Source organism: Pyrgilauda ruficollis, unplaced genomic scaffold, assembly GCF_017590135.1.
Source record: "Pyrgilauda ruficollis isolate IOZ18807 unplaced genomic scaffold, ASM1759013v1 scaffold98, whole genome shotgun sequence".
In the NCBI taxonomy this organism is placed as follows: Eukaryota; Metazoa; Chordata; class Aves; order Passeriformes; family Passeridae; genus Pyrgilauda; species Pyrgilauda ruficollis.
The window spans coordinates 321,433-345,305 of record NW_024531932.1 but is presented as its reverse complement, the minus strand read 5'-3'; the positions used below and the strand labels follow the sequence as shown (position 1 = coordinate 345,305).

Below are 23,873 nucleotides of genomic sequence, written 5' to 3'. Positions count from 1 at the left end.
CCCCTCCTTCTAACCCAAATGATTCCATGAAAAGCAGTGCTAATCACAGCCTGGCTCACCGCACAGCAGTAAGAAAAGCTTTTGCCTAGGCTTGATTTTTGTCAGAAGTCACCAAAACACCACCTCCTGAAGATGGGAGGGTGGGGAATGCGCAGCATCTTCTGCAGGGTGGGATATGAGCTCCTCCTTTACTCCCTGTGCTTCCCCACCAGCACAAATTCCACTGCAAAGTCCTCGATTCCCCCCACACTCACCTTGAGGGCATGGTGTGACCGAGAAGGAAAACATCATTACCTCTTTTTTCCCTCTTTCTTTCCCCAAAGCTGTGTCTGGCTCCTCAGCAGCCACACCGGGACATGCCCACGCATCCAACCCTTCATCAAAGAGTTTTAATTTTTGCAGAAAGCCCCAAAATGGTCTAGCCAGGAATTTTTTTTTTTTTTTCACCTGTGGGGAAAACACAGAGGGACCCAGATTTTTCCCAGTAGCCACCACCCATCTCCAGCCTCTGAGCCATGCAGCAGGGCAGGTCAGATGGCCTTGGCCACACAGATGTCACAACAAACCCAACTCCAGTGGTTTTTTTCCCTCTTTTTTGAGCAAAACAAGCAGCAGCAGGCAGCCAGCCCGCAGGTGATGTGCTGGAATGGCAGGGCTTGAGAGGAGCACGTGGGTTCCTCCTCAGAGGTTTCTCCTTGGGATTTTCATCCACACTGTCATGCCAGGACGGCAAAGCACCTGTTATAAATGAATGCTCCAATTTAATAGTTCAGGAAATTTATTAAATAATCAAAGTATAAGCTTGGAAAAAGCCACAAGCAATTTTACTCTGAGCTCTCCGACTCAAAGTCGGGGAAAGCCAGGATTTGGCCTCTATGGCACCAAAGTCCCCGTGGGTCTCCAAATGTCATTTCTAAGGGGTTTGTTTTAGTCTTTTGGGCTCTGGAAGGGGCCCTTCTTTAGCATTTTTTTTTCTTTTTTGCTGCCATGTTTCTCAGAACTGGTGAATAATTGTTGAAATCCTGTCAGGTGAAAATCTTCTGGGATAAACTTCTGGTGTTGAGTATTATCTTACTGATGATGTCTATCAAATGCCTCCTGCTGGGGTCTTGTCAGGAGAAAGAATCCCTTGAAATACACATCTCTAGAGACAGTCATCCTCCTGTGTTTGAATCTCCATCATTTTCACTTAGCCTGTTACTGCTTGTTGCCTGACACTGGCTTTAGTACCCAAAATGCTGTGGTTTTTAATTTCCTTCAGCATGAATTATTTCATAGCATATATTACACACCTGAGGAGATGGCATGGCCTCTCCGAGTCAGTACCTGGGCAGCTCTGAGGGATTGCACTGATATTTCTGACCTGCTGCCATCTGTCATGTCAAAAAAGCCACTGCTGGAGAAGAGCCTCTCTGAAATAGGGATCTCCTCGAGCCAGGTCTCATCAGCTCTTGGAGATCTATTTCTCACCCAAGATAGCTCAGCTATCTTAGAAGACATAAAATCAGCAGGATGACTTCTGTTGCAGAGTTGGAACAAAAAAAAAATATTTAATAAAAGGCAAAATAACAAAACTCTTTACAGAGAAGAACCGAGCCGGGTGCAAGAGGGTTTTCCTCCTGGTAAAACACCTCACAAAAGCCATTAGTTTATTTGTTCTCTTCTTTTTCTAGTGAATTGCCCAGGCAGGACTTTTTGGCTCCTGTCCAGTTGGCTATCCTTAAGCTTGAGGTGAAGTCCCCCAGGTCCTATGAGATGCCTTTTCACCTAATCGAGGAGAGAAACTTCTGGGCTTATTTCCTTTCTAAGGGGACAAAGGATAGTTTTGTCACTCCGTCAACAGGGGGACACATTCCTACACCTCCCATCACACCAGCACAGGGGACAGGGACAGCCTGGCAGGGGGGACAGAGCCACCACAACATCCAGAGCTCCCCACGAGGGCTGGGGACAGCTTTGGGGACAGCCCTGTGCTGTTCTGCTGCAGAGTAAACCTTCGTGGGACAGCTGCTGGTTCCAAGCCCGAGTTCAGTGTGCCACTTCAGGGATTTGGGGTGCTTGAATTGTAAGGGGAGTTAGCAAACTGGGTGCTTCAACAGAAGAAGAAAAGGGGGAATTGGGCAGCAGTTGGTCAAAGTTATCCATGGATGACCATTCATGGATGCTGGCCCTTGGAAGGATGGTTTGGTGCAAAAAGTGCCCAGAGAAAGCAGCCTGGGAGGTGGAGGTTAAAGGAATTCTGATGTCAGGAAAGGAGCAAGTGGGAATGGCTTTAAGCTGATAAAAGGACAAGTTTGTATGGGATATTTGGAAGAAATTCTTCCCTGTGAGGGAGGTGAGGCCCTGGCACAGGGTGCCCAGAGAAGCTGTGGCTGCCCCATCCCTGGAGGTGTTCCAGGCCAGGTTGAAGCACCCTGGTCTGATGTTCCATGGCAGGGGGTGGAACAGGACTGTCGGTAACACCCCCTCCAAAGCAAGCCATTCTGGGGCTCTGTGAAAAGCTTCTCCCTCCTGAGAAGGCATCTGCCTCAGCATCCTGTCCCGAGCCGGAAAGCCCAGCAGGGAAGGTTGGGCATATTCCTGTGGCTACGTTGTGATCACTGTGGTGGCAAGTCGGCAATTCCATCCCCGTTTTTCCTCACTGGTTGCAGAATTCCCACTCCTGCCCGGAGCACGGACAATGTTGCCATCTCCTGGTGGCAACTGGATGAGGTTCTATCCTGGAACCTCCCTGCAAACCCTTCTGGCTTCGTTCCCTTGCTGGGACTTTATCAAGACAGAAGATCTCTTACCCCCAGCCAGTCTGGATAGCTACTTTGCACATTTTTTTCTATTTGTTTTAATGCACGGAACTACTTGAAATGCAGGCATTAGTTCAAATCAGTATTGCTTCTAGTACAAAAATGAAAGTGTTTATAATGCCATTAATATGAAACATGCAGTCTGTGAACTGTAGGCATGTCATGGACTAATTTTTCCTTGTTGCAGCCTCAAACAGGTAAGGTTTTGACCAGATATGTCACCTCAGAATCTGGGCAAAAGCCATGAAGTGAAATCTTAATCATATCCAAAATGTCATCTTTACTCTTCTCTGGGCAGCAGCCTGGCTGGGCTGTGGGGTGACCTGAGCAGAGACACACTTGTCAGAGTCTCCTGTCACCATCCAGGGGTAACTGCATGGTCCTGCTCAGGTGGGGAAACAGCAGGAACCCCCAGGCAGGTGGGGAAGCCAGATGGGATGCTGGAGGACAGGGATGCCCCACTTGCAGCTGCAGCTCCATGCTCCATTCCTGTCACCCCGATTTTGTAAGTTTTTCTAAGCCTTCTGATGTTTACATTCTTGTAAGGAACTTTCTTACACACTTTCTGTAAATAACTTATTGTTTTGTATTCTTTTATGGAGGAGGAGAAATTTGACGGACTGCTGGTTTGTCCAGTGTCATTGGAGAGGTGGCACTGTCACCCACCAATCCACTGTCACTTTTAGAAATCTACAAATGTTGGGGTCAGAAATTAAAAGTGCCTTTTTTACCTCGAGAGAAAGCATGTCCACGTCATGTTATTTCGTGTCCTGTAGTGACACCATTCCTACAGTAGGTATTTTCACTCCTGACGAGGGGGAGAGAATGATGCATCTGACTCCATGGGTATCAGAAGGCTAATTAATTACTTTATCATACCATATTATTCTATTCTATATTACATTACATCTAAACTGAATCTGCCAAGCACTCATCTCCACAGAATCTCATGACTGTGGACAGCTGACAGTCCTGACTCACACACACACTTGGCCCTGATGGGCCAAGGAAACAAAACACCATCACTTTGGGTAAACAATCTCCATATTGCATTCTACCTTTGCACAAACACGGGCACAGCAAATTCTAAGAACTGTTTCTTCTTTCTCTGAGGTTCCTCACTGCGATTCCCAGAAAATATTCTTGGGAAGTCGTACCTTGCTTTTCTCCGTGAAGAGAAATACAGCCACAAATTCCTCCCTCCCAAATTATCCCCTCAGTCCTGGAAGGGGCATTTCTTCCTGTAGGATATCCCTCAGGGATGGCAATGAACTGCTTGAGAGTGTGTCTCAAGCAGTCATATTTTCTGGAAAAATCCTTCGGCCAAGATTTCTCTCCTAGGAAGCTGAGAAGCCTCAGAGAAAAAGGAAAACAATTCTTATCTCATTTGCTTCTCCTGTGTTTTGCTGCTTTGGAATGTGGTTGGAGATTGTCTATCCAACAGGTGATTGTTTCATTGGTTTCATGTGAATTGTTTTGACTTAATGGCCAATCATTGCCAAGCTGTGTTGAGGCTCTGGAGAGAACCACGAGTTTCCATTATTATCTTTTTAGCCTTCTGTCTGTATCCTTTCTGTATTGTTTAGTATAGTATTCTTTAAAATAATATAGTATCATAAAATAATAAATCAGCCTTCTGAGAACATGGAGTCAGATGCATCCTTCCTTCCTTCATCTGGGAACCCTGCAAATACAAGAGAGGGATCTCACAGGGATCCCCAATCCCTGCAGATGCCAAACACAGCAGGAATGGTGAGTGATGAACAGGAGACTGGCAAGCAGATTAAGCAGAATGTTTCCTTTTTTTTTTTTTTTTTTATTATTAGACTAGGAAATATAATTTATTGCATAAAAATTAATTTGTTACAATAGGAATGCTAAACTTTATTTACAGTTCTTTAGTTTACAGAATAAACAGATGAGGGTTTAGAGGATGCCACCGGGCCCATCCCCTGGACATATAAATATGGAAACACATTTTGGGGCAAGAGATGGACACTGCCAGACCACGGGGCTGCCTTGGCCAAAATGCCTGGCTGGAGAAACGCCTGGGAGGTGTGGAGGGCTCCTGGGAGCTGGCACCCACGGGAGATGGAGGCAAACCCTGCATCCCCCCTGCCCTGCTCCTGCTGCAGGTTCCCTGGTCAGAAAAATGGGGAGAAGCTCTCCAAAGATGCACTTCAGCCAAGCCAGGTGGCTGCTGCCTGCCCAAAGGAAGGGGGAGGTGAACAGAGATGGAGGGGGATGGAGAGAGGCACCCGTGGGCAGGATGGACAGACAGACAGACAGACACACATCCCAGCACAGTGATCCATGAACCAGAGAATGGGAGTGAGAGAGATTCCCAGGTGACCTGAAAGAGCATCTCATCCCTCAGAGAACCCTGTGGAACTGAGAAAGGAGCCCTCGAGACCACGGGCAGCTGGATTGATCCACCGAGTCTTTATTGCTCTCCAAATCTGCTTTTTCTTCCTTAGCTCAGAGGGTCTCAGAAATGGTCAAATGCAACCCAAAGGACAGATAAATCCTTTCCCATGTGACACAGGAGCTTTCCCAGCAGCAGTTTTCCCATCCAGCACAAGGGGAAAAGATCTCTTCTCTCCCAGAGCCTTGAAAACCCAGCCAGAAGTGAACCCCAGGGACCCCGAGACACAGCAGGGAGCAGCTCAGAGCTTTCCAGCAGTGCCTCAGGAGCTGCCCACAGGAATGCTGTCATGTCCCAGCAATACTGAAAGCTCCTCCCGAGCTGCCCTGTGATGCTCTCCAGGCTCCCTGAATGTGCTCCTGTGCCCAGCACTTTATGGGATAGCACAGGCACTCCAGGACACTGATCCAGGGCTCTGCAGCCCAGAGCAGGACATGCTCCTAATACTTCCACTGATGGAGAATCCACAGCCTGGCCGTGTGACCTAGTCTAATCCTGAGCTTACCACCCCCTTCCTATTTTTTTTTTTTTTAACAGACAAATTTCTAAGATACAGCACTCAGTGAGTAACTATTTCTACCTGCAGGCAACCTAAATTTTTTACCTTCATCAAGACACCGTATCTGTGTGAGGAACCTCATTCCTGCCTACCACTTGATTACATTCCACTCACCCCACAGCTTCTCCATTGTTATAAAAAGCCTATTCCAGGGGAAAAACAGGAGCTGCAGTGAGGGATGGAAACCTGAGCACTGCTCATGATGCTGTCCCTCATGTGAAAACGCTCAGCCTGGTTGGCAGCTTGGGAACACCAGAGTATCCCTCCCTGAATCCGTGCTGAAATACTGCATCAAAATTCAGGCAGGAGCGCAGGGACCTGAGGTGGAGGTGGTTTGAAGTGGCCACATTGCAGCCCACCAGCCCCTGCTCTCCCCTGACCCCTCCACACCCACTCATCGCCTCCCTCTGAGCCCCAAGCCCAGATTTGGGGTGCTCACTGCAAAATCCTGCTGGGTTTACAACATCCCCCCCTTTAGCCTCGAGTCCAGAGGTCGGTGCAGGACTGAAATCTTTGGTTTGTACTGAAGTTATGTAAATGAAGGCGTAGTCATCCTAAAAAGCTCCCCCAAACCATGCCAGGGAAGAATTCATTAAAAATACCCACATCTGGATGTACTCTCCCCACCCTGAACCCTAAACACAGGGCAGCATCCCTCATCCCTCCTTGCAGGTGGAGTGGGACCCATCATTCCCACTGCCAGGGAAAAGGGAGTCCTTTTTGCAAGGACAAAAGCCTTGGGAAGGGTCTGAGACGGCCCTGAAGCAGAGGGGTGGAGAGGCACTTCAACCTCTGGACTCCCTGGGGGTCCCAGGACATGTAAACATGTTTTTCTCAACTTGGATCACACGCTTTTCCCTACAAAAGTTTGTTCATTGAAATCTCTCTCTCTGCCACCCTGACCACAGCAATGCTCTTGCCCTCACACACCAAAAAAAAAAAATTATAAATCTGTCTTTTTTTTCTTTTCTTTTTTTTTTTTTTTTTTTTTAAAAAGGACACATCCAAAGATCTGGATAATAAATTATTTGCGTTTCCTAAGAAACTTTTTTTTTTTCCTTTTTTTTCTTTCCTATTTGCCTCGTGAAGCTGCCTGAAGCCTTTGACAGAAGTTAAGCCTGGATTGTATTCATCTCTTCAACGCAGAAATGCTATTAAAGGAGGAGGAAGGGAACCCAAAAAGAAAAAGGAAAAGGAAAGCCCCCATCCCGACTCGAGAAGCCCTAATTCCTCCCCGTGCCACGAGGAGGAGGAGGAGGAGGAATGCTGTGTAACACTTGGGTTGCTTGTAAACGCTGAGGATGGGTCTCTAAGGCTGACAGCGGTGCGGGAGAAGCGCCGGCCGCGGCTCCTCCCCGCTCAGGACGGATGTGCCTCCCCCTGCCATCGGGGGAGGACCCTTCCTCACCCCCTGTTTCGTCCTCCTGGCCCCCCAGCCGTGGGGAGCACCATCAGCAGTCCCCCTCTGTGGCCATGACCACCAGCATCTCGCTCTTGCCCATCTCCTCTAAGGCACTGGCCAGGGTGTTGAGATCGCCGTCGTCCTGGTGCTCGGCTTCCCACAAGTCCAGGAGCACCCCGGTGGGGCTGGCTTTGGTGGCAAAGTAGTTCAGATACCTGAAAGGGAGAAGCAGGACAGGGTTGGGCTGCTGTGGTGCCCTTTGTGGATGGCAGGAGGGAGGATGCTGGACCTGTTTGGAACACGAACTTGGATGGGAATGCTGTAACACAAACGCCAAAGCCCTCAGAGACCGTCTGCAGTTTACAGACAGAGCTGGTATTCATGCAAAAGCAATGTCAGCTTTGCTTTGCTGAAATTACCCTTTCTCCCTTTGGTTCTGGGGTGAAACCAGGTGGGAATGGCACAGCCATTGTCCCAGATAAACAAGGGCCATTCATAGTGAGACACAGGACTGTGGCACAGATGGATGCCAGAATTGTTTGGGTTGGAAGAGACTTTCAAGATCATCTAGTTCCAGCCCCCCTGCCATGGGCAGGGACACCTTCCATTATCCCAGGCTGCTCCAAGCCCTGTCCAACCTGGCCTTGGACACTTCCAGGGATGGGGCAGCCACAGCTTCTCTGGGCACCCCGTGCCAGGGCCTCACCACCCCCAGGGGAAGAATTTCTTCCCAATATCTCATCTAAACCTCCCCTCTTTTAAAATTTAAAATCATATCCAAGGATAGAGATGGATATAACTATGCAGAACTATATCCCCATTTATGGATGGACCTATACAGCTGGACACAACCCCACTGGATGTCTACAGCTGACAGGGAGCACAGAGTGAAGCCTCCCTGCTGGGGGCAAAGGAAGGGAAAGCAAAGCCAGGGGAGACCCACCGGTCCATGGAAAGCTTCTGGGCGAGAAGTCTCCAGTCATTCCCCCTGGAATTGGGAGCATCCAGGCTGTTGCAGATCTTCTGCCGGATGGAGAGGGGGATTTTGAAGGCGTAGGGTCCCACCTGGGTGGTGCTGGTGGTGGTGGCACCGCTGTGGTGGGAGCGCAGGGTGTCAGAGGAGCTGCCATGCTGGAAGAGAAAGGACAGGGTGAGACGCTGCTGAAATGTCCCAGTGTGTCACCAGCTGTCCCCCCAGCTCCCCTCTGCTCACCTCTCCCAGCGTGACGTGGAGCTGGAAGATCTGCCCTTCCCCTTCCACCTGGCGGACACAGATCTTGCAGGTGAGCTCGGTGGAGGCCTGGCTGTACCTCTCCAGCGTGAAGGTGCAGTGCAGAGCTCGCTGGCTGCCGCTCCAGATGTGGTAGAAGGGGATTTCCTGTGGGCCACCAAAGCACGGGCTCAGCCAAGGCCCCAGCAGCTCCCACCTCCTCCAGCCACCCCATGAGGGATGAGGTGGGACAGCAGGACCTTGTGGGAATCCATAAAATCAGAGGGTTTTGGGAAAGCTGCAAAAGGCAGGCCTCAGAGACAGCAGAACTGTGATTAGAGCTAAGCAGTAGCCATAAGATTGGTCAGCAGAAAAATTATGTAAAAAGTGGAAAAGTAAGGACAAATGGGATAACGATCTGTGTATTAACGCTTGTCTAGAATAACTCCCTAAGCTGCAGAAAAGTATATCTAGCGAGATATTAGGAAGTTCTAAGCTTAATAATGGAGCTCTGTGCATTGTGTTTTAAGGCTTACAAACAGGTATTGTATTCAAAATAAGCAAGCATTGTTTTAACCAAAGGTACGTGTGCTTATAGTGGTAGGATGGAACTAGTGTCAATATGCTTTTGCTTTGTGTGATTGGCCAAAAAACTTTTAAAATAAGTTGTAACATTAAGTTCTTGGTCTGCTGCCTGGGATGTGAGCTGCTGGCATCTTGCCATTGTCATAACCATGGAAAGAGACTGATGCTGGAAAATGAAACAGCTCAAGGCAGATTCCTAGCAGTCCTGTCCGGTTCGTGATTTGTACACAGCTCCCGGCCAGCGACAGACCTCACAGAGAGCATCCCACCAGAAAGACCAGGAAACTGATCCCCTTCCTCCTCTGTCCTTTTGGGAGACAACTCAGCACCACAGCCCTGTGGTGCCTGGCTGGAGATGGAGCTCCCAGTCTGGAAGCCCGGCTGCCCCCAGGTCAGCCCCTCACCTGGTACTTGGCCAGCAGTTTGCTCCTCCACAGCGCGTGGGGGATGTCGTGGATGGAGAGGCGCAGGTTGTGGTAGCTGTCCTTGAAGGGCAGGGGCTTGGGCTCCTCCAGCAGGTACCCTCCCAGTGTCCTCTCCAGCTCCAGCACCTCCTGTGGGCAGCAGGACAGGCAGGGTGAGGCCCAGGAGAAGGGCAGGGGCTGCTCCTCTGCCCAGCTCCACGCCCAAAGCCAGGATGGGGGGAGAAGTTGCCAAGAAGAGCATGGAGAACAACTTTTGCCACCCCAAAAGAACTTGCCAGCTCATCTCATACACCAGTCCCACCTAAAACTTGAATTTCCTAATGGGGGCATCCATAAATGTCTCCTTGGAGAACACAAAGCTCCAACACAAGGAGCTTGAAGGGTGCCACTCTCTCTGCTTTTAACACCATCCCTTCATCACACCAGCACCTTTTAGGAGAAAAAGACAAGCGGGGAGCCAGAGCCCTGCCTACATCCCCACCTAGAGGCACCACATCAATCCCAACAGGATCCACTGGACAAGTCACAGGGAACCAAACAGGCACAGCACTGGTGGGTCCAGGCAGCCAAAGCACCGTGACTCCAGCTTCCCTCGATGCACTGAATGTTATCTATGCCACAAAACCCTTCCAGGGCAGGGAAAGACATGGATCCCTGCAGGATCTATAAAAAACCTGCCCATCAGCAGCCAAACCTCTCGTGTAATGCCTGCAGGAGGGGTCCCAGCAGAAGAGCTGCACAACACCCTCCCTGTTTCCCTGGCAGAGGACGAGGAAGGACAGGCAAAGCAGTAAACACCTCATTATTTCACTGGGGTCACTTTGCAGGCAGTTGCATCAGGTTCTCTGCTCCCCAGGGCCAGGCCATCCTGAGAGGCACCAGGCAGCATCCTGCTGCCAGCACAAACAGCTTTGGGAAGGGGATATTTACCTTCAGAGCATCTGGCGTGTCCTCCAAGCAGTAGACCTTGAGGCTGTACTCCAGGGAGGTGCAGACAGTGGGGGCAAAGATGGCCAGCTGGAGCCTCTTGATGGCTGACCTGGAGTAGGACTCCCCCACAAAGACATAGGTGCCAAGCTGGTCCAGCAAAATGTGGCAGGACTTGGCTTCCAGCTGGCAGTAGCAGGGAGTGTTGAGGGTCTCCTCATCCAGGGTCACAACTTCCTACAGAGACATCAGGACTGAGGCTCAGCCCATCATCCAAGGGTTTGTGCCTGCCCCCCAGGGTCCTCTGGCTGCAGGGCCTGGGTTGCCCCCTTACCTCCCAGTTTCCCTGGTGGGACTGTGTTTTCAGCTGGTAGATCCAGTCCGAGGCGCTGACGTCGGCGCAGTGGGGAATGGTCAGGACCACAGGACGGCACAGGAGCAGGCCCGTGGGCCCGCAGGTCACTGCAGGGCTCAGCACTGTCTGAGTGCCCTCAGAGGGCAGCCTGGGGAGGGACAGGGGACACAGGTTGGACAGGGAACTCCGTGGTGGCCAGCGAGGAGTGGGTGGCCAGCGGGGTGACTTACAGGGCGGTCTCAGCCTTGTTGAGCACCAGGTACATCTCGTAGAACTTCCCCTGGGGGATGGCCCCGTGGGGCACCAGCAGGCTCACCCCTGGAACAGCACACACACGGGTCAGTCACAGGCAGTGAGGGAGAAACCACCCTCCACCCCAGCCAGAGAGCACAAGGAGAGCAGGGAGCCAGGGCAACACGGAGAGGAACACCTCCAGATCACAGAATCATGGAATGCTTTGGGGTGGAAGGGACCTTAAAGATCACCCAGTTCCAGCACCCTGGCTCTGGGCAGGGACACCTTCCACCATGCCAGGCTGCTTCAAGCCTTGTCCATTTTGGCCTTTAACACTTCTGGGGATGGGGCAGCCACAGCTCCTCTGGGCTGTCCCATGGCTGCACTGCTTTCAGGGATGAGCCAGGCCAATGCTTTTCCTTTACTAGGAAGGAAAATCCTCATCTTTGGGTGCCTAATCTTTGGGTTTTTTTGCAAGGTGCCGGCCCTGGATCAATGGCAGGGAAAGACCGAGGCAAGCCCAAGGAGGCTGTAACCTCTAGCCTGAGATGTCTGTCTTGAGAATGGCTTTCTGCCTTCCTTCCCTGAGCCACGTTTGGGATAGCAAAGGGCTGCTCACGCAGGGACAAGATGATGGTTGAGCAGCCACACAATCCCAGCCAGCAGCTTACCTGTGCCTGGCACAGTGAGCCTTCCCCCCAGGTAGCCAAATGTGCCGCTGGCACTGTAGCCATGCTCCCGGGGCAGGCTGAGGAGGTGCTGGGAGCCCAGGCCTTTGCTCCTCACGTTGGCAAAGTGGCCGTCCCTGGCGGTGTCCCCCGGGTAGGTGCCGGTGGCAGGGACACCCCCCAGCAGGTCCGTGCTGTCGTGCAGCCCCGGCGAGGAGGAGGCGGTGGAGGAGTTGTAGACCTTGATCTTGAGGCTGGGCAGGGGGTCCAGCAGGGGGGAGTTGGTCATGGGGATCTTGTCGGAGGAGTCCTGCAGGGCGTACATGGGCCCGCGGTACACGCCCGCGCTGGCCGTCAGGTCCGGCTGCATGGACGGGTGCAGCAGCTGAGGGTTGTCTGTGAGACAGGAAACACAGGTGGGATGAAGACAGCAGTGGAAACAAGGGCATGGAGAATTTTATGTGGGAGACATCCCAGAATGGTTTGGGTTGGATGGGACCTTCTCATCTCATTCCAAACCCCTGCCATGGGGCACCAGACCAAGCTGCCCTGATTCCTACCATCAACACTGACCACTTCCACAGAGCCTTCAGCCTCCAAAAATCAGTATATTCCCTCAGGAAGACAGGACTGGGAGCCCAGTGAGGATCCACCCTCTCCTGTGACTTTCCTTCTGCTAGACCTAAGGCTGGTGAGGACCTCCATGGCTCTTACCATGCCGGGACGTTTTGAAGTTGACCGGGTGGAACCCTCCGGTCAGAGCGGCTGAGGAGTCCGTGATGTCCGTGTCGAAATCCCGGCGTCTCCTCCGGTACACCACCACGCCCACGGCCATGAGGATCACGATGAAGACAAAAATGGCCACCACCAGCCCGGCGTACAGGGCCACATCGCCCGTGGCCTCCAGCACTGAGAGGGATTAAAGACACGGAGATGAAAAAAGGGGCAGCAGGAAAGCATATCAAGACCCACCGTCGCTCCCCAGTCCCACCACTGACTCAGGCATGGGTGGAAGGACGTGCCCTGGGCCTGCTGGAAAGGCTGGCAAGAGGATGGAAAGTGTTTTCTAAGAGCAGGAAGAGCAATGCCAGAGAATGAGATGGAGGTGAAGCCCTCAGACCTTTGGAGGACACCTGGCCACAGCTCGTGCAAACTTCACCTGAGCACCAAGGGTCCCAGAAACATTGGGTTTGTGCAGTTCAGGTTCATGAAGCTGTGAGCAACCCTCACATCCTGACAGAGACAACCCTGAGGAGCCCACAGGAGTTTTGGAGTAGGCTTTAGTTGCTCCACCTTCCCACCCTTTCTTCGCCCAGCTGCCAGGGAATCCCTACCATGGGTTCGACAGAACAAAACCACAGGAACAAACAAAAAAAAATGGCCATGAAATGAGCACTTACGGTGGCTTTTGGGCTCGTTTAGAATTCTTTTATCTGTTAGGAAAAACAAAGTTAGAAAAGAAAAAGGTGAAGGTGATGATGGGGATGAGATGAAACAGAAAGTGGGAGGTGAGCCAGCCCAGGGTGAGGGGTGTGGGAGATCAACATCGTTCCCTGGGGCATTCCAAAACCCTGTTAGAAGCATGGTGACAAGGACATCCCCATGCCCGGGCAGGAAAGGGGACAGTGGTGTCACACAGCAGCAGGTGGCAGCATTGGCTGCCTTCAGCGTGCTACCACTCACAGGTAGCAGCACCATTACCATCATTATGGGTTTATTTCTCAAAAAAACACCTCCAGGACTCCAAGCAGTGACCCAGGGGAGGTGTTTTCATGGTGTGGCTGAGAAACCCCTCCTGCTGCCCTGCCTACCCACAACCAGCTTTATTCCAGCAGAGACCCCGAACCTACAGGGGTGAGACAGGGGCCTCAATGCCAGCAGCACATTTCGATCCCCCAAAATCCCCAATATCTCTTCCTCCAGGTAAGAAATAACTCTGGAAGGGGCAAATCTGCTTGAAAACACCTTTTTAAAAGCACCACTTAAAACTCAGGTGGCAGCGGCTGCTCCATCAGCTTGGAGGCACAGCCAACAAAGCGTGGCCAAATGCCAGAGCGCCACAGCCAGAGTGGCACCTCCTGTGGCACGTCCCCATGCCCGTGGCCACCCTCCTGGGTACTCACTGTGCAGGCAGAGGCCGTCGGTGCAGTTTTTGGAGTCCAGCAGCACCCCGCTGCAGTCCTTGCCGCCGTTGCGGGGCGCGGGGGCCGCGCACTCGCGGCTGCGCCAGTGGGTGCACTCGGTGCTGCACGCCGACCACTTGCTCCACTCCGTCCACGCGCCGTCCACTGCGGGCACCGGACACGGTGGCGTCAGTAAAACCTGCCCCCTTTGGGCAGTGTTATCCCAGTGCTCCTTAAGACCAGCTTGTTCCAACCCCCTGCCATTGGAAGGGACACCTTCCACTATCCAGGGTGCTCCAAGCCCCATCCAGCCTGGCCTTGAGCACTGCCAGGGATCCATGGGCAGCCACAGCTTCTCTGGGCAACCTGTGCCAGGGCTTGCCCGCCCTCACAAGGAAGAATTTCTTCCCAATATCCCATTTAATCCTGCCCTCTGTCTGTGTGAAGTCATTCTCTGTCCTGCTGCCACTCCAGGCCCTTGCAGATAATCTCTCTCCATGTTTATTGTAGGCTCCCTTGAGGTACTGGAAGACTGCAATTAGGTCACCTCAGAGCCTTCTCTGGTCCAGGCTGAACAATCCCAACAATCCCAACCACAGCCTGGTGTCACATGCATATTTTCTGAAAAATCCCTTCGCCCAGGATTTTTCTCCTGGGAAGCTGAGAAGCCTCAGAGAAAAAGGAAAATAATTTTATCTCATTTGCTTCTCTAGTGTTTTACTCCTTTGGAATGTGTTTATCCAAGAGGTGATTATTTCATTGGTTTCTGCTGTGAATTATTTTGACTTATTGGCCAATCAGGATCAAGCTGTGTCAGGGATCCAGAGAGAGTCACGAGTTTTTATTATCTTTTTAGCCTTCTGTAAGTATCCTTTCTGCATTCTTGAGCGCTGCGCCAGTGGGTGCACTCGGTGCTGCACGCCGACCACTTGCTCCACTCCGTCCACGCGCCGTCCACTGCGGGCACCGGACACGGTGGCGTCAGTAAAACCTGCCCCCTTTGGGCAGTGTTATCCCAGTGCTCCTTAAGACCAGCTTGTTCCAACCCCCTGCCATTGGAAGGGGCACCTTCCACTATCCCAGGCTGCTCCAAGCCCCATCCAGCCTGGCCTTGAGCACTGCCAGGGATCCAGGGGCAGCCACAGCTTCTCTGGGCAACCTGTGCCAGGGCCTGCCCACCCTCACAAGGAAGTATTTCTTCCCAATATCCCATTTAATCCTGCCCTCTGTCTGTGTGAAGTCATTCTCTGTCCTGCTGCCACTCCAGGCCCTTGCAGATAATCTCTCTCCATGTTTATTGTAGGCTCCTTTGAGGTACTGGAAGACTGCAATTAGGTCACCTCAGAGCCTTCTCTGGTCCAGGCTGAACAATCCCAACAATCCCAACCACAGCCTGGTGTCACATGCATATTTTCTGAAAAATCCCTTCGCCCAGGATTTTTCTCCTGGGAAGCTGAGAAGCCTCAGAGAAAAAGGAAAATAATTTTATCTCATTTGCTTCTCTAGTGTTTTACTCCTTTGGAATGTGTTTATCCAAGAGGTGATTATTTCATTGGTTTCTGCTGTGAATTATTTTGACTTATTGGCCAGTCAGGATCAAGCTGTGTCAGGGATCCAGAGAAATTCACGAGTTTTTATTATTATCTTTTTAGCATTCTGTAAGTATCCTTTCTGCATTCTTGAGCATAATATAGTATCATAAAATAATGAATTAACCTCCTAAGAACATGGAGATTCCGCCCTACCACAAGGGTCCCCGCAAATACAATAGCCTGGGGTACAGGCAGCATGGGCATGGCAGTTTCTGAGCCCTGCTCACCTGGGCAGAGGGTGGTGCAGGTGATTTTCTGGAAGGGCTGCCCGTCGCAGAAGGAGCCGCCGTTGAGGGGCGCGGGGTTGGTGCAGGTGCGGGTGCGCTTCTGCCAGCCCCGGCCACAGCGGTTGTTGCACGGAGACCACTCGGACCAGGTGGACCAGCCACCATTCACTGCAGAGGAGATGGGCACAGTCAGCTCCAGAGCCCAATCCATCAGCTAAGCCTCGGGCTGGAGCTAAGCCTTGAGTTCTAACACCTTCTGTGACCCCCTGTTACAGCTCAGCCTCATGAAGAGCAAACCACAGAACTCCCTCTTGTATCACCACCCTGTGCCCCAGATGCTCAAGACTGCTTTGGTCCTTTTTCCGCTTGGCAAATATTTTTGCGTCTGGCCCTGAGGAGATCTTTGATTTCACAGCAAAGTTCAGCCAAATACAGCTTTCCAGCTGCTTTGAGAGTCAGAGTAATCCATCTGGATCCAACCTCCATCCATCCTCCTACCCAGCCGAGACCGCTCAGAAATACTTCCACCCCTCCACCTCAAACCTCTCCTTACTGCCTGTGGAAGCCATTAGAGGCTCCTGTTCTGCAGGTTATCACCTAACACCATGCACTAAGTGACTCCTATGACTCCCGGGAAGTGCCCATAATCCCCCTTGGCTTGGGGACAGAGCCAGCACCAAAGGTCCCCTTCCCGGGCCGGTACCGTAGACGATGACAGCGGCCGTGGTGCTCCGGCGCTTGGCCACGATGTTCTTGGCCATGCAGGTGTAGTTGGCAGTGTCCAGCAGCCGGGCCTGCTTGATGATGAGGTTGTGATCGATGGTGATCAGGAAGTTGGTGTCCTGGCTGGGATCGATGACGTCCTCGTTCCTCAGCCACTCCACCTGGCATGAAACGAAGGGATGGGGATTAAGCCATCACCAAGACCAAAGATGTCCTCAGCACTTTAACTACTGACTGGGCAACCTTGCCTCTGACTGGATTTATTTCTCCTGAAAACTGGGCCAAACCAGGTCTGACTGGGGCACGTTACTGGTGTTTTGGCCAAGGATGGGACACTGTGGCTCCCTCCAACACACAGCTCCCAGCAGCTGACGGAGCTGTGGGTACGGAAAGCTCCACTACCATGGTAGGAAAACCCATCCGGACTGATTTTCCCAGCCCTCAGCTCCCACTGGTGACTGCTCCCATCCAGACAACTCCCTGGGCACCTCCTTGTCAGATCTTCCCTCTGAGGCACCTCAGGAAGCGTGGGAGAAGTGTGCTGAGAGGCTGCTGCCCAAAACAAACCGTTCTGCTGAATGAGAGCTGACAGGAGATCATCTGGGATGGGATGGGGTGGGATGGGACAGGGTGGGATGGGACACCCCACCATGCATTCCTTCAGGAGCCACTCACCTCGGCCTGTGGGACCCCCTCGGGCGGGCGGCACTGCAGCAGCACCTCGTGCTCCAGCGGGACCTCCTTGCCCAGCGGCTCCTGATCAAAGTTCTTCCGTAGGTCTGGGAGGGGAAGGAGAAGCCAGGGGTTAGCAGCCTGCAGCAGGAACAGGGCAGCCTCCAAAACTTTGGTGAGCACCTCAGCACCAAGCACCTTCAAGTCAGGAAGCCGCTCTGGCATAGACAGCCAGGGCAAAACGTGCCCTGGGAGGAAGGAGCTGAAGAATCATATTTTCCAGGATGGATTTGGGGCAGCACATGGTGGATGATACATTTCCTCCCTCATGTGCTTGCAAGCTTGTACCCCGTCCTGTCCTTTCCTTTTGGGGCTAAGCTCAGCTTATCCACTGTTTCTTCATCCATCCCAGCAGAGCCCCTCAGGATGTGGGGGACACAGCAGTGCCCTGCTCCATAGCCTGGGAAGGAGCAGGAGCATCACTAGATGGTGCTGCAATCCTCTGCTACAGCTCCCAGACCTTCCATGTGGCTCCTGAACTATCTGCTCCAAAAAACACCATGGAAGTGTCCAAGGCCAGGCTCAAGGGGGTTTGGAGCAAGCTGGTCTAGAGGAGGGTGTCACTCCCCATGGCATGGGGTTGGAATGAGGTCAGTTTTAAGGTCCCTTCCAACCCAAAACTTTCCGTGATTCTATGGTTCTCTGAGTCTGTGGTTTTCCCAGCATAACCCTTCAGCAGCATAGCTGATCCACCACTCTGTTTTGGATAACAAGTTGGATTATTACCCCTCTAATAGCCAAATCCATTTGGGACCGGGCAAGCCTGGCTGTCCCCCTGCAGCTCCGCCATCTCATCTGCTAATTGAGCAAATTCAGGCAGGCCCAGCCTGACTAACTCGCCTTTGATCAGGCTGACACCCCCAAGAGCAGCTCAGGGCAGTGACATGTGACAGCAGGGACTCAGAGGACCGGAGTCACTGAGCGTGCAAGGTGCCATCCGTTGGGTCATTAAGGATAATAAAACCCTGGGAAGCGCTGAGCACGCTGCTGGGCACTGCGGTGTTAACCCTGGCAGTGCCACTGCCCCTCAGAAACAAAGCTACAGCTGGGGTGGAGAGAGAAAACCAGGGTCATCCAGCAGGGATGGGTCATCCCAAACTGATCAGAAAGTGGAGAAGGACATTTGGAGATGGGAGTGATGCCTTGTGAAGGCTGACCTAGACGGAGTTAAAGAACAAAATAGAGATTTTTTAAAGGGCCTCTATGGATCCTCCTTCTGCAGCACAAGAGCCCAGCCAGGGCTACATCCAAGATGAACCAAAATGGTCACAAAAATGAATGCCTGGTCACAGGGTCTCTCACTTTTATAAGTTTTGGTCCATTTGCATATTGGGGTTAATTGTCCAATTCCAGCTTTAGCCCATGCAGTCCAATCCTGCTTGTTTTTCTCTCTTCAGTCCACATTGTTTATGCTCTTGAGATTTGGATCATTTGTCCTTGGTGCCCAGCTAGAGCAGGAATTGTTTTGTCTCCCTGCTCTTTGCAGAGAGCTCACCATCCCCTGATACGAAGCGCAGACCCACACACTACAGCAGCACAGAATCTGAAGAACATAAAAGCCAAACGCTGAGGCGTCAGTGCCAGCACTTACAGGCGATGCGGACGTAGGCGCGGCGGCTCTTGGTGGTGCCCGCCGAGCTCCAGGCCACGCACTGGCACCAGTAATCCTCCAGGCCAAACAGCTCCTCCACCTGCTGCCGGGACACCTCGATCTGCACCTCCCGCACCAGCAGCCCTGCAGGGGGACAGAGGCACAGCATCCGATGGGCAGGAGCAGCCAGGAGCAGGGAAACTGAGGCAGCACCCAAGAGGGTGCATGTGCAAAGCTGGAGGACAGAGGGTTGGAGGCTTCTCCTCTGGGGCTGGCACCTCGCAAATCAGGGAGACTGTTCCCTCTCCGAAGGATGGTTTGGGGATGAAGCCAGGGCTATGGAAATGCCTCTTTTTTCCCTGCTGCCCAGCTGAGCAGGACCAGAATCTCTTCACCATTTCTCAAGGCAGCACCCTCCTCCACCAGCTCTCTCCCACATCTTCCCAATATCCCAGCATCCAACACCCTTGCCCAGACCCCTTCCCACCCACCACGGTGTGAAGGATGCTTCCCCCAGGCTTTGTTGTGGGGAGAAACCATCTCTGTCTGTGCCACTCAAATACAAATATAACAAGACAAACAAAACCTTAAAGAAATCAGCCTGGCCATGGCAGGGGGGCCATGACAAAGGTGACACCACCACAACCAGGACACGGTCCCCTGGACTGCAGGAGCACCAATGATCATCACCAAGGGCAGCAGGGACTTGGGCCTTACTTTTCCTTATTTTAAGCAATACCTGCCCATTTTTTTTCCAGTTTCTATTTTAAAAACGCCTCAATTTCACAGTGATCGAGAGCCACACACTCCCCAGCTGTAATTTTGTTACAGCTCCCTCCCAGTGCTGTGAGGAGCAATTACTGTCTCCCTGCCACCTTCCTGCAGAAGAGCTGACAAGGAAATACAATTTACTTCGTCACTATTCAGGGGGGGAAAAAAAGAAAAGAACCACAAGAAGAAAACCCCAAAAGCAAAGGTATTTGGGCCAAGCACCTCTGGGATTTTAAAAGGACTCAGAATGCAGACATGGCTCCAATCCATATTGTCTATCTGGGAAGCTCTGGTGGGATGATGGAAAGGTGGGAAGCATCCTGCAAACGCCCTACCTCTGTCCCCAAAACTGAAGACTGAGCTCGTGGCACAGAGGAGTCACTTCCTAAAGGCTTCCAGGCACCCAAACAGAGCCGCTCTCCCCGCCCAGCCCTCCTCACCCAGCTGAATTATCCTCTCTGACTTGGCCTACTTTTGCTTTCTTCCGCATGAAATGTTTTGGATCAGACGCAGTCAGAGCATTACTGAGCCAGGCTCATTCAAGACACGTCATCTTAAAAGTTCCTTTTTTTTTTCCCCCCCTTCTTCTTAAAGGTCCCTTTTTCCAAGCTTTTAACCAAGGACACTTAAAAACCAACCATGTTAACCCGTGCCTTTGTGCCTGGCTCTCCTCCGTGCCCTTTCCGGCAGCTTTCCCGAACAACACCGGGCACTGCAAATGCAGATTTTTTACCACCTTAAACCACTTTGGTTCCAGCTCCCTTTTCTTTAGGGAGGCTGCCAGGCAGAGATGCCCACACCGGCAGCTTTACCATGCACCACATCACCTGCAGGCACTGCTGGTTCACTCCCTGATAGCAGCAATGCCATCTTTGAAGCCTGGATGAAGGAGGTGTGTGCTGCTTCCTCCCCAGACTGGAATCTAAGAGGGAGATGCTGGACCAAAGCAAGTGAGCTCCCACAGCAACAGGTCGCCCAGACGGATGCCCCATCCCTGGGAGTGTTCCAGGCCAGGCTGGACAGGGCTTGGAATGACCTGGGCTAGTGGAGAGTGTCCTTGCCCACGGCAGGGGGTTGGACTAGAACCTCTTTAAGGTCTCTTGCAACCCAAACCATTCCATGAGTCTATGAAATAAAAAGTGTTTCTTTCCACACTGCACATCACTAAGGCACGAGACCCCCTCCTACAGGATGCTCCAGAGAAATGAGTCCTAACAGCAATTAGACAAATTAACAAGGGGGGGTGGATTCCACCCAGGGCTGGACCACACTGCTCAGATGTTGCCACCAGAGCTGGGAGTGCCTGATGGTGAGTGGTGGAAAGCTGGGAGGGTGACTGGGCAGCTCCATTGCTCCCTCCTTGTCCTGGTTCATGATCTTCCCCTAAGCATCCTCCACTGCTGTGTGCGGGGCACACAGACCTTTGGCTCCACCCAGTGTGGCCAGATGTTATAAATAAATTAAAAACCCCTTGGCAAAGGCTCCTCGGTCACTGACCAGCAGTGACTCTGCCTCACAGTGGTGAGGGTTTCAAATCTGGCCTCTGCAAGAGCTGGGAGGTAGAGAAGCACCCAGAAAGAGAGAAACAGAGTGTCCCCTGCTCCTGTCAGCCTGCAGAGAAGCAAAGGGACAGCCTGCCTGGGCATCTCTGACTTTGTCTGGCATCTTTGTTTTCCTCTAGAGGAAAAACACCCCATGAATGGCTAAAGCAGCCTTAGGAGAAAGGCTCAAAAAGCTGCAGAGGAAAGAAAGGATCTTCCCTTTCCAGAGCAGGTTCAGGGATGCACCCGAGCACAGACTGGCTCGTGGCTACTACAGGGTGGAGAGCAAGAGATACCAGGGAAGGGCAAGGGTGGGAAATATCACAGGGACAAGAGCAGATCCTGTCAAAATACTGGTGGCTCCTCCAGGCTGGTGAAGTCTCTCCTCTAAGCCCAGCCTGCCTTCCAAGGCCAGCACCACTGCAGTTCAAAAGGCTGCCTTGATTTAAAGCCCTCAGGATGCCACACGTGCAGGGATTAGCTGAGGGCAGATCTTACAGGGGAAAGGTGACCCTTTTCCTCCACTCCTGATCAGCCACAGGTACCAAAACTGGTGCAGAAAAGGCGGGTGCTGAGCTAAAGCATCCCAATTTTAGCAAATCTACTTGATTACGTGATCTATCCAACCCCACACGTCTTGTTCTCATGCCAGGATGTTTCAAGGCATGGACTGAGCAGCTCTGCAGAGCCCAATCCCATGGAGTAAGACCCCCCCCTAAAATGCCTAAACCACCTTCTCACCCCGTTCCAGGCAGCCAGAGGCTGATTTATCCTCTGAGGCAGAAAAGAGCTCATTTGCCATCAACAGGCATTTCAAATCCTACCTGCAATTGCTCTCATTACCCATTAAACACTTAATCCCTCTGCGAACCTGCATAAGCTGCCAGCCTTTGCCACCCCTCCTGGCAATGACTCCTACATGTTGATTAGGCATTTTGTAGAAAAGCACTCCCTTTTTTTTTTTTTTTATCGGATTTAAACATGCTGCCTTCAAAATCCCTTGTAAGAACCCCAAGTCCTGCACAGGGGTAAGAGTGAAATCAGGCAGGGTGACTTCCCCAAGCCTCTGGGGGGTGTGGTGACCACAGCACCATCATGGTGTGTGGTAGTAGGTTCCCAGTCAGGTAATGATTAGTATTGACTTTAGTATCCAGAAGGCATTAAAAAACACTTTATCATTAGAAATCTACAGTTCTTATAGAAACAATGGTGCATCTGATTGGTCTTAAAGTCAAAACCTCTCACACACTATTGGTGAGCTATCAATAGCACACTCTAGCAAACCCTATCTATAAACAATGGTTACAGAGAGAGAGATAATAATTGTTTGAATTCTTTTCCTCTAAGTTTCCCACAGTGTGGCAGTCATATTTTCTGAACTAGCTTTTTAGCCTTCTGTAAGTATCCTTTCTGCATTCTTTAGTATCGTTTAGTATAGTATTCTTTAATATAACATAGTATCATAAAATAATAAATTGGCCTTCTGAGAACGTGGAGTCAGATTCATCATTCCTGTCTGCCATGGGGGCACAGCTACCACAGCTTCTCCACAGCTTCCCAGGATTTTTCTGGGAAAGTCTGTGCCCACTCTCTGCTGCCACAAAGGTGCTTTCACCAACAGCCTGCCTGGAGGAGAACCACCAACACCCTGGATGCGGCAAGAGGGAAAAGGGCTTGGAGAGCAGCGGGAGAAGGAGGGCTTTGCTCACCGGTGACCTCGTCCAGGCTCTCCTTGGTGACGTGGTCGTTCTGGTTGACCCACTCGCCGTTGCACTTGAAGTAGATCTGCGTGGCGGGGTTGGCGCGGCACACCAGCTCCACGGGCTTGTTCTTGACGATGTAGGCGTCCTGCGGCTCCAGCAGGAAGTGCGGCAGCGTCTCGGCCGGCGCCGACGGGAACGAGTCGGGCAGCACGTCGCTGTACTCCAGCCCTGCCAGGACACCCAGAGGCTCAGCAGCTGCCCCACGTCCCCCTGCTCCCTCCCTGCCCCGCACATAGCTGGGCAACAGCAGCTGAGGATGGGTGGAAAAGCAAAAACAGGCAAAACCAGCGAAGAAGAAGCTGACAGAACCACGGGACACAGTCTTAAGCTGCGCCAAGGGAAATATAGGTTGGATATTAGGAAAAAGTTTTTCACAGAAAGGGTGATAAAGAACTGGAATGGTCTGTCCAGGGAGGTGGTGGAGTCACCATCCCTGGATGGGTTTAAAAAAAGCCTGAGTGTGGCACTGGGTGCCATAGTTCAGTTGAGGTGTCAGGGCTGGACTGGACTCTGTGATCTTGGAGGTCTCTTCCAACCCAGTGATTCTGTGAAAGCAAACCAGAGCTGTGGGATCAATCCCCTTTCACCTGGGTACTGGGCCCCCATCCACACCCCGAGCCCAAACCTGGGTGATCTCACTAGGGGACACTGCAAGGGGAAAAGCAAAACAAACCCAGGTCTATGGATAGTGATGGGGACGCAGAGAGGCTCCAAAGGGGCTGGTGTCCCCCACCCCACGCCTCCTCCTCACAGCCCTGAGGAATGTATGGGAATGCTCCAAGCAAAATGCTGGCAGGGCATTTTGGGAATGCTGACCATATCCCCAGGACAAATCTCAGCCATCCACACCTTCACTGGAGCTGCATTTGGGATCTCACCCCCTGCCAACACCTGGATTTCAGCATCACCCAAGAGGTGAGCCATGGCTTCCAGCCCAGGCACCTCCAGAGAACATCACCCAAAGGTACCACCAGGATTCCCAGTAGCCCAGAAAATGGGGGGCTGTGTCCTGGGGAGCTCGATATTCCTGCTTATTTGCTTTCAAAAGCCATCTAAATACAAAAACAACTGGAGGTTGTGTCTGCTGAGGCCAGGCCAAGAAAAATCTTGAAAAGCGGTGAGCAGCTCAGTGCTCACACAGGAATGTTATCCCTTAGGAGTGGGAGCTCCAGGGTGCCTCATTCCCAGCAGCAGCTTGGCAAGATGCTCTGACTGAAGC

The 23,873-nt window shown here is 52.0% G+C and overlaps 1 protein-coding gene across 1 annotated transcript in view; it reads right to left on the bottom strand.

Annotated features, from left to right (window-relative positions):
• Positions 1-4,648: 4,648 nt before the first annotated feature.
• The window catches only part of UNC5B (unc-5 netrin receptor B), a 59,316-nt gene continuing 40,091 nt past the window's right edge, over positions 4,649-23,873 (bottom strand). Inside the window, exons 3-18 of the mRNA XM_041490061.1 lie at positions 22,601-22,822; positions 18,580-18,723; positions 16,932-17,035; positions 16,237-16,417; positions 15,534-15,701; positions 13,715-13,879; positions 12,992-13,024; positions 12,306-12,500; positions 11,595-11,987; positions 10,920-11,007; positions 10,669-10,837; positions 10,338-10,571; positions 9,387-9,536; positions 8,401-8,565; positions 8,131-8,318; positions 4,649-7,402 (exon numbers count right to left, since the gene is read on the bottom strand). Coding sequence (XP_041345995.1) covers positions 7,237-7,402; positions 8,131-8,318; positions 8,401-8,565; positions 9,387-9,536; positions 10,338-10,571; positions 10,669-10,837; positions 10,920-11,007; positions 11,595-11,987; positions 12,306-12,500; positions 12,992-13,024; positions 13,715-13,879; positions 15,534-15,701; positions 16,237-16,417; positions 16,932-17,035; positions 18,580-18,723; positions 22,601-22,822 — 2,765 coding nt within the window. The 3' untranslated portion in view covers positions 4,649-7,236. The remainder of the gene's footprint in view (positions 7,403-8,130; positions 8,319-8,400; positions 8,566-9,386; positions 9,537-10,337; positions 10,572-10,668; positions 10,838-10,919; positions 11,008-11,594; positions 11,988-12,305; positions 12,501-12,991; positions 13,025-13,714; positions 13,880-15,533; positions 15,702-16,236; positions 16,418-16,931; positions 17,036-18,579; positions 18,724-22,600; positions 22,823-23,873) is intronic.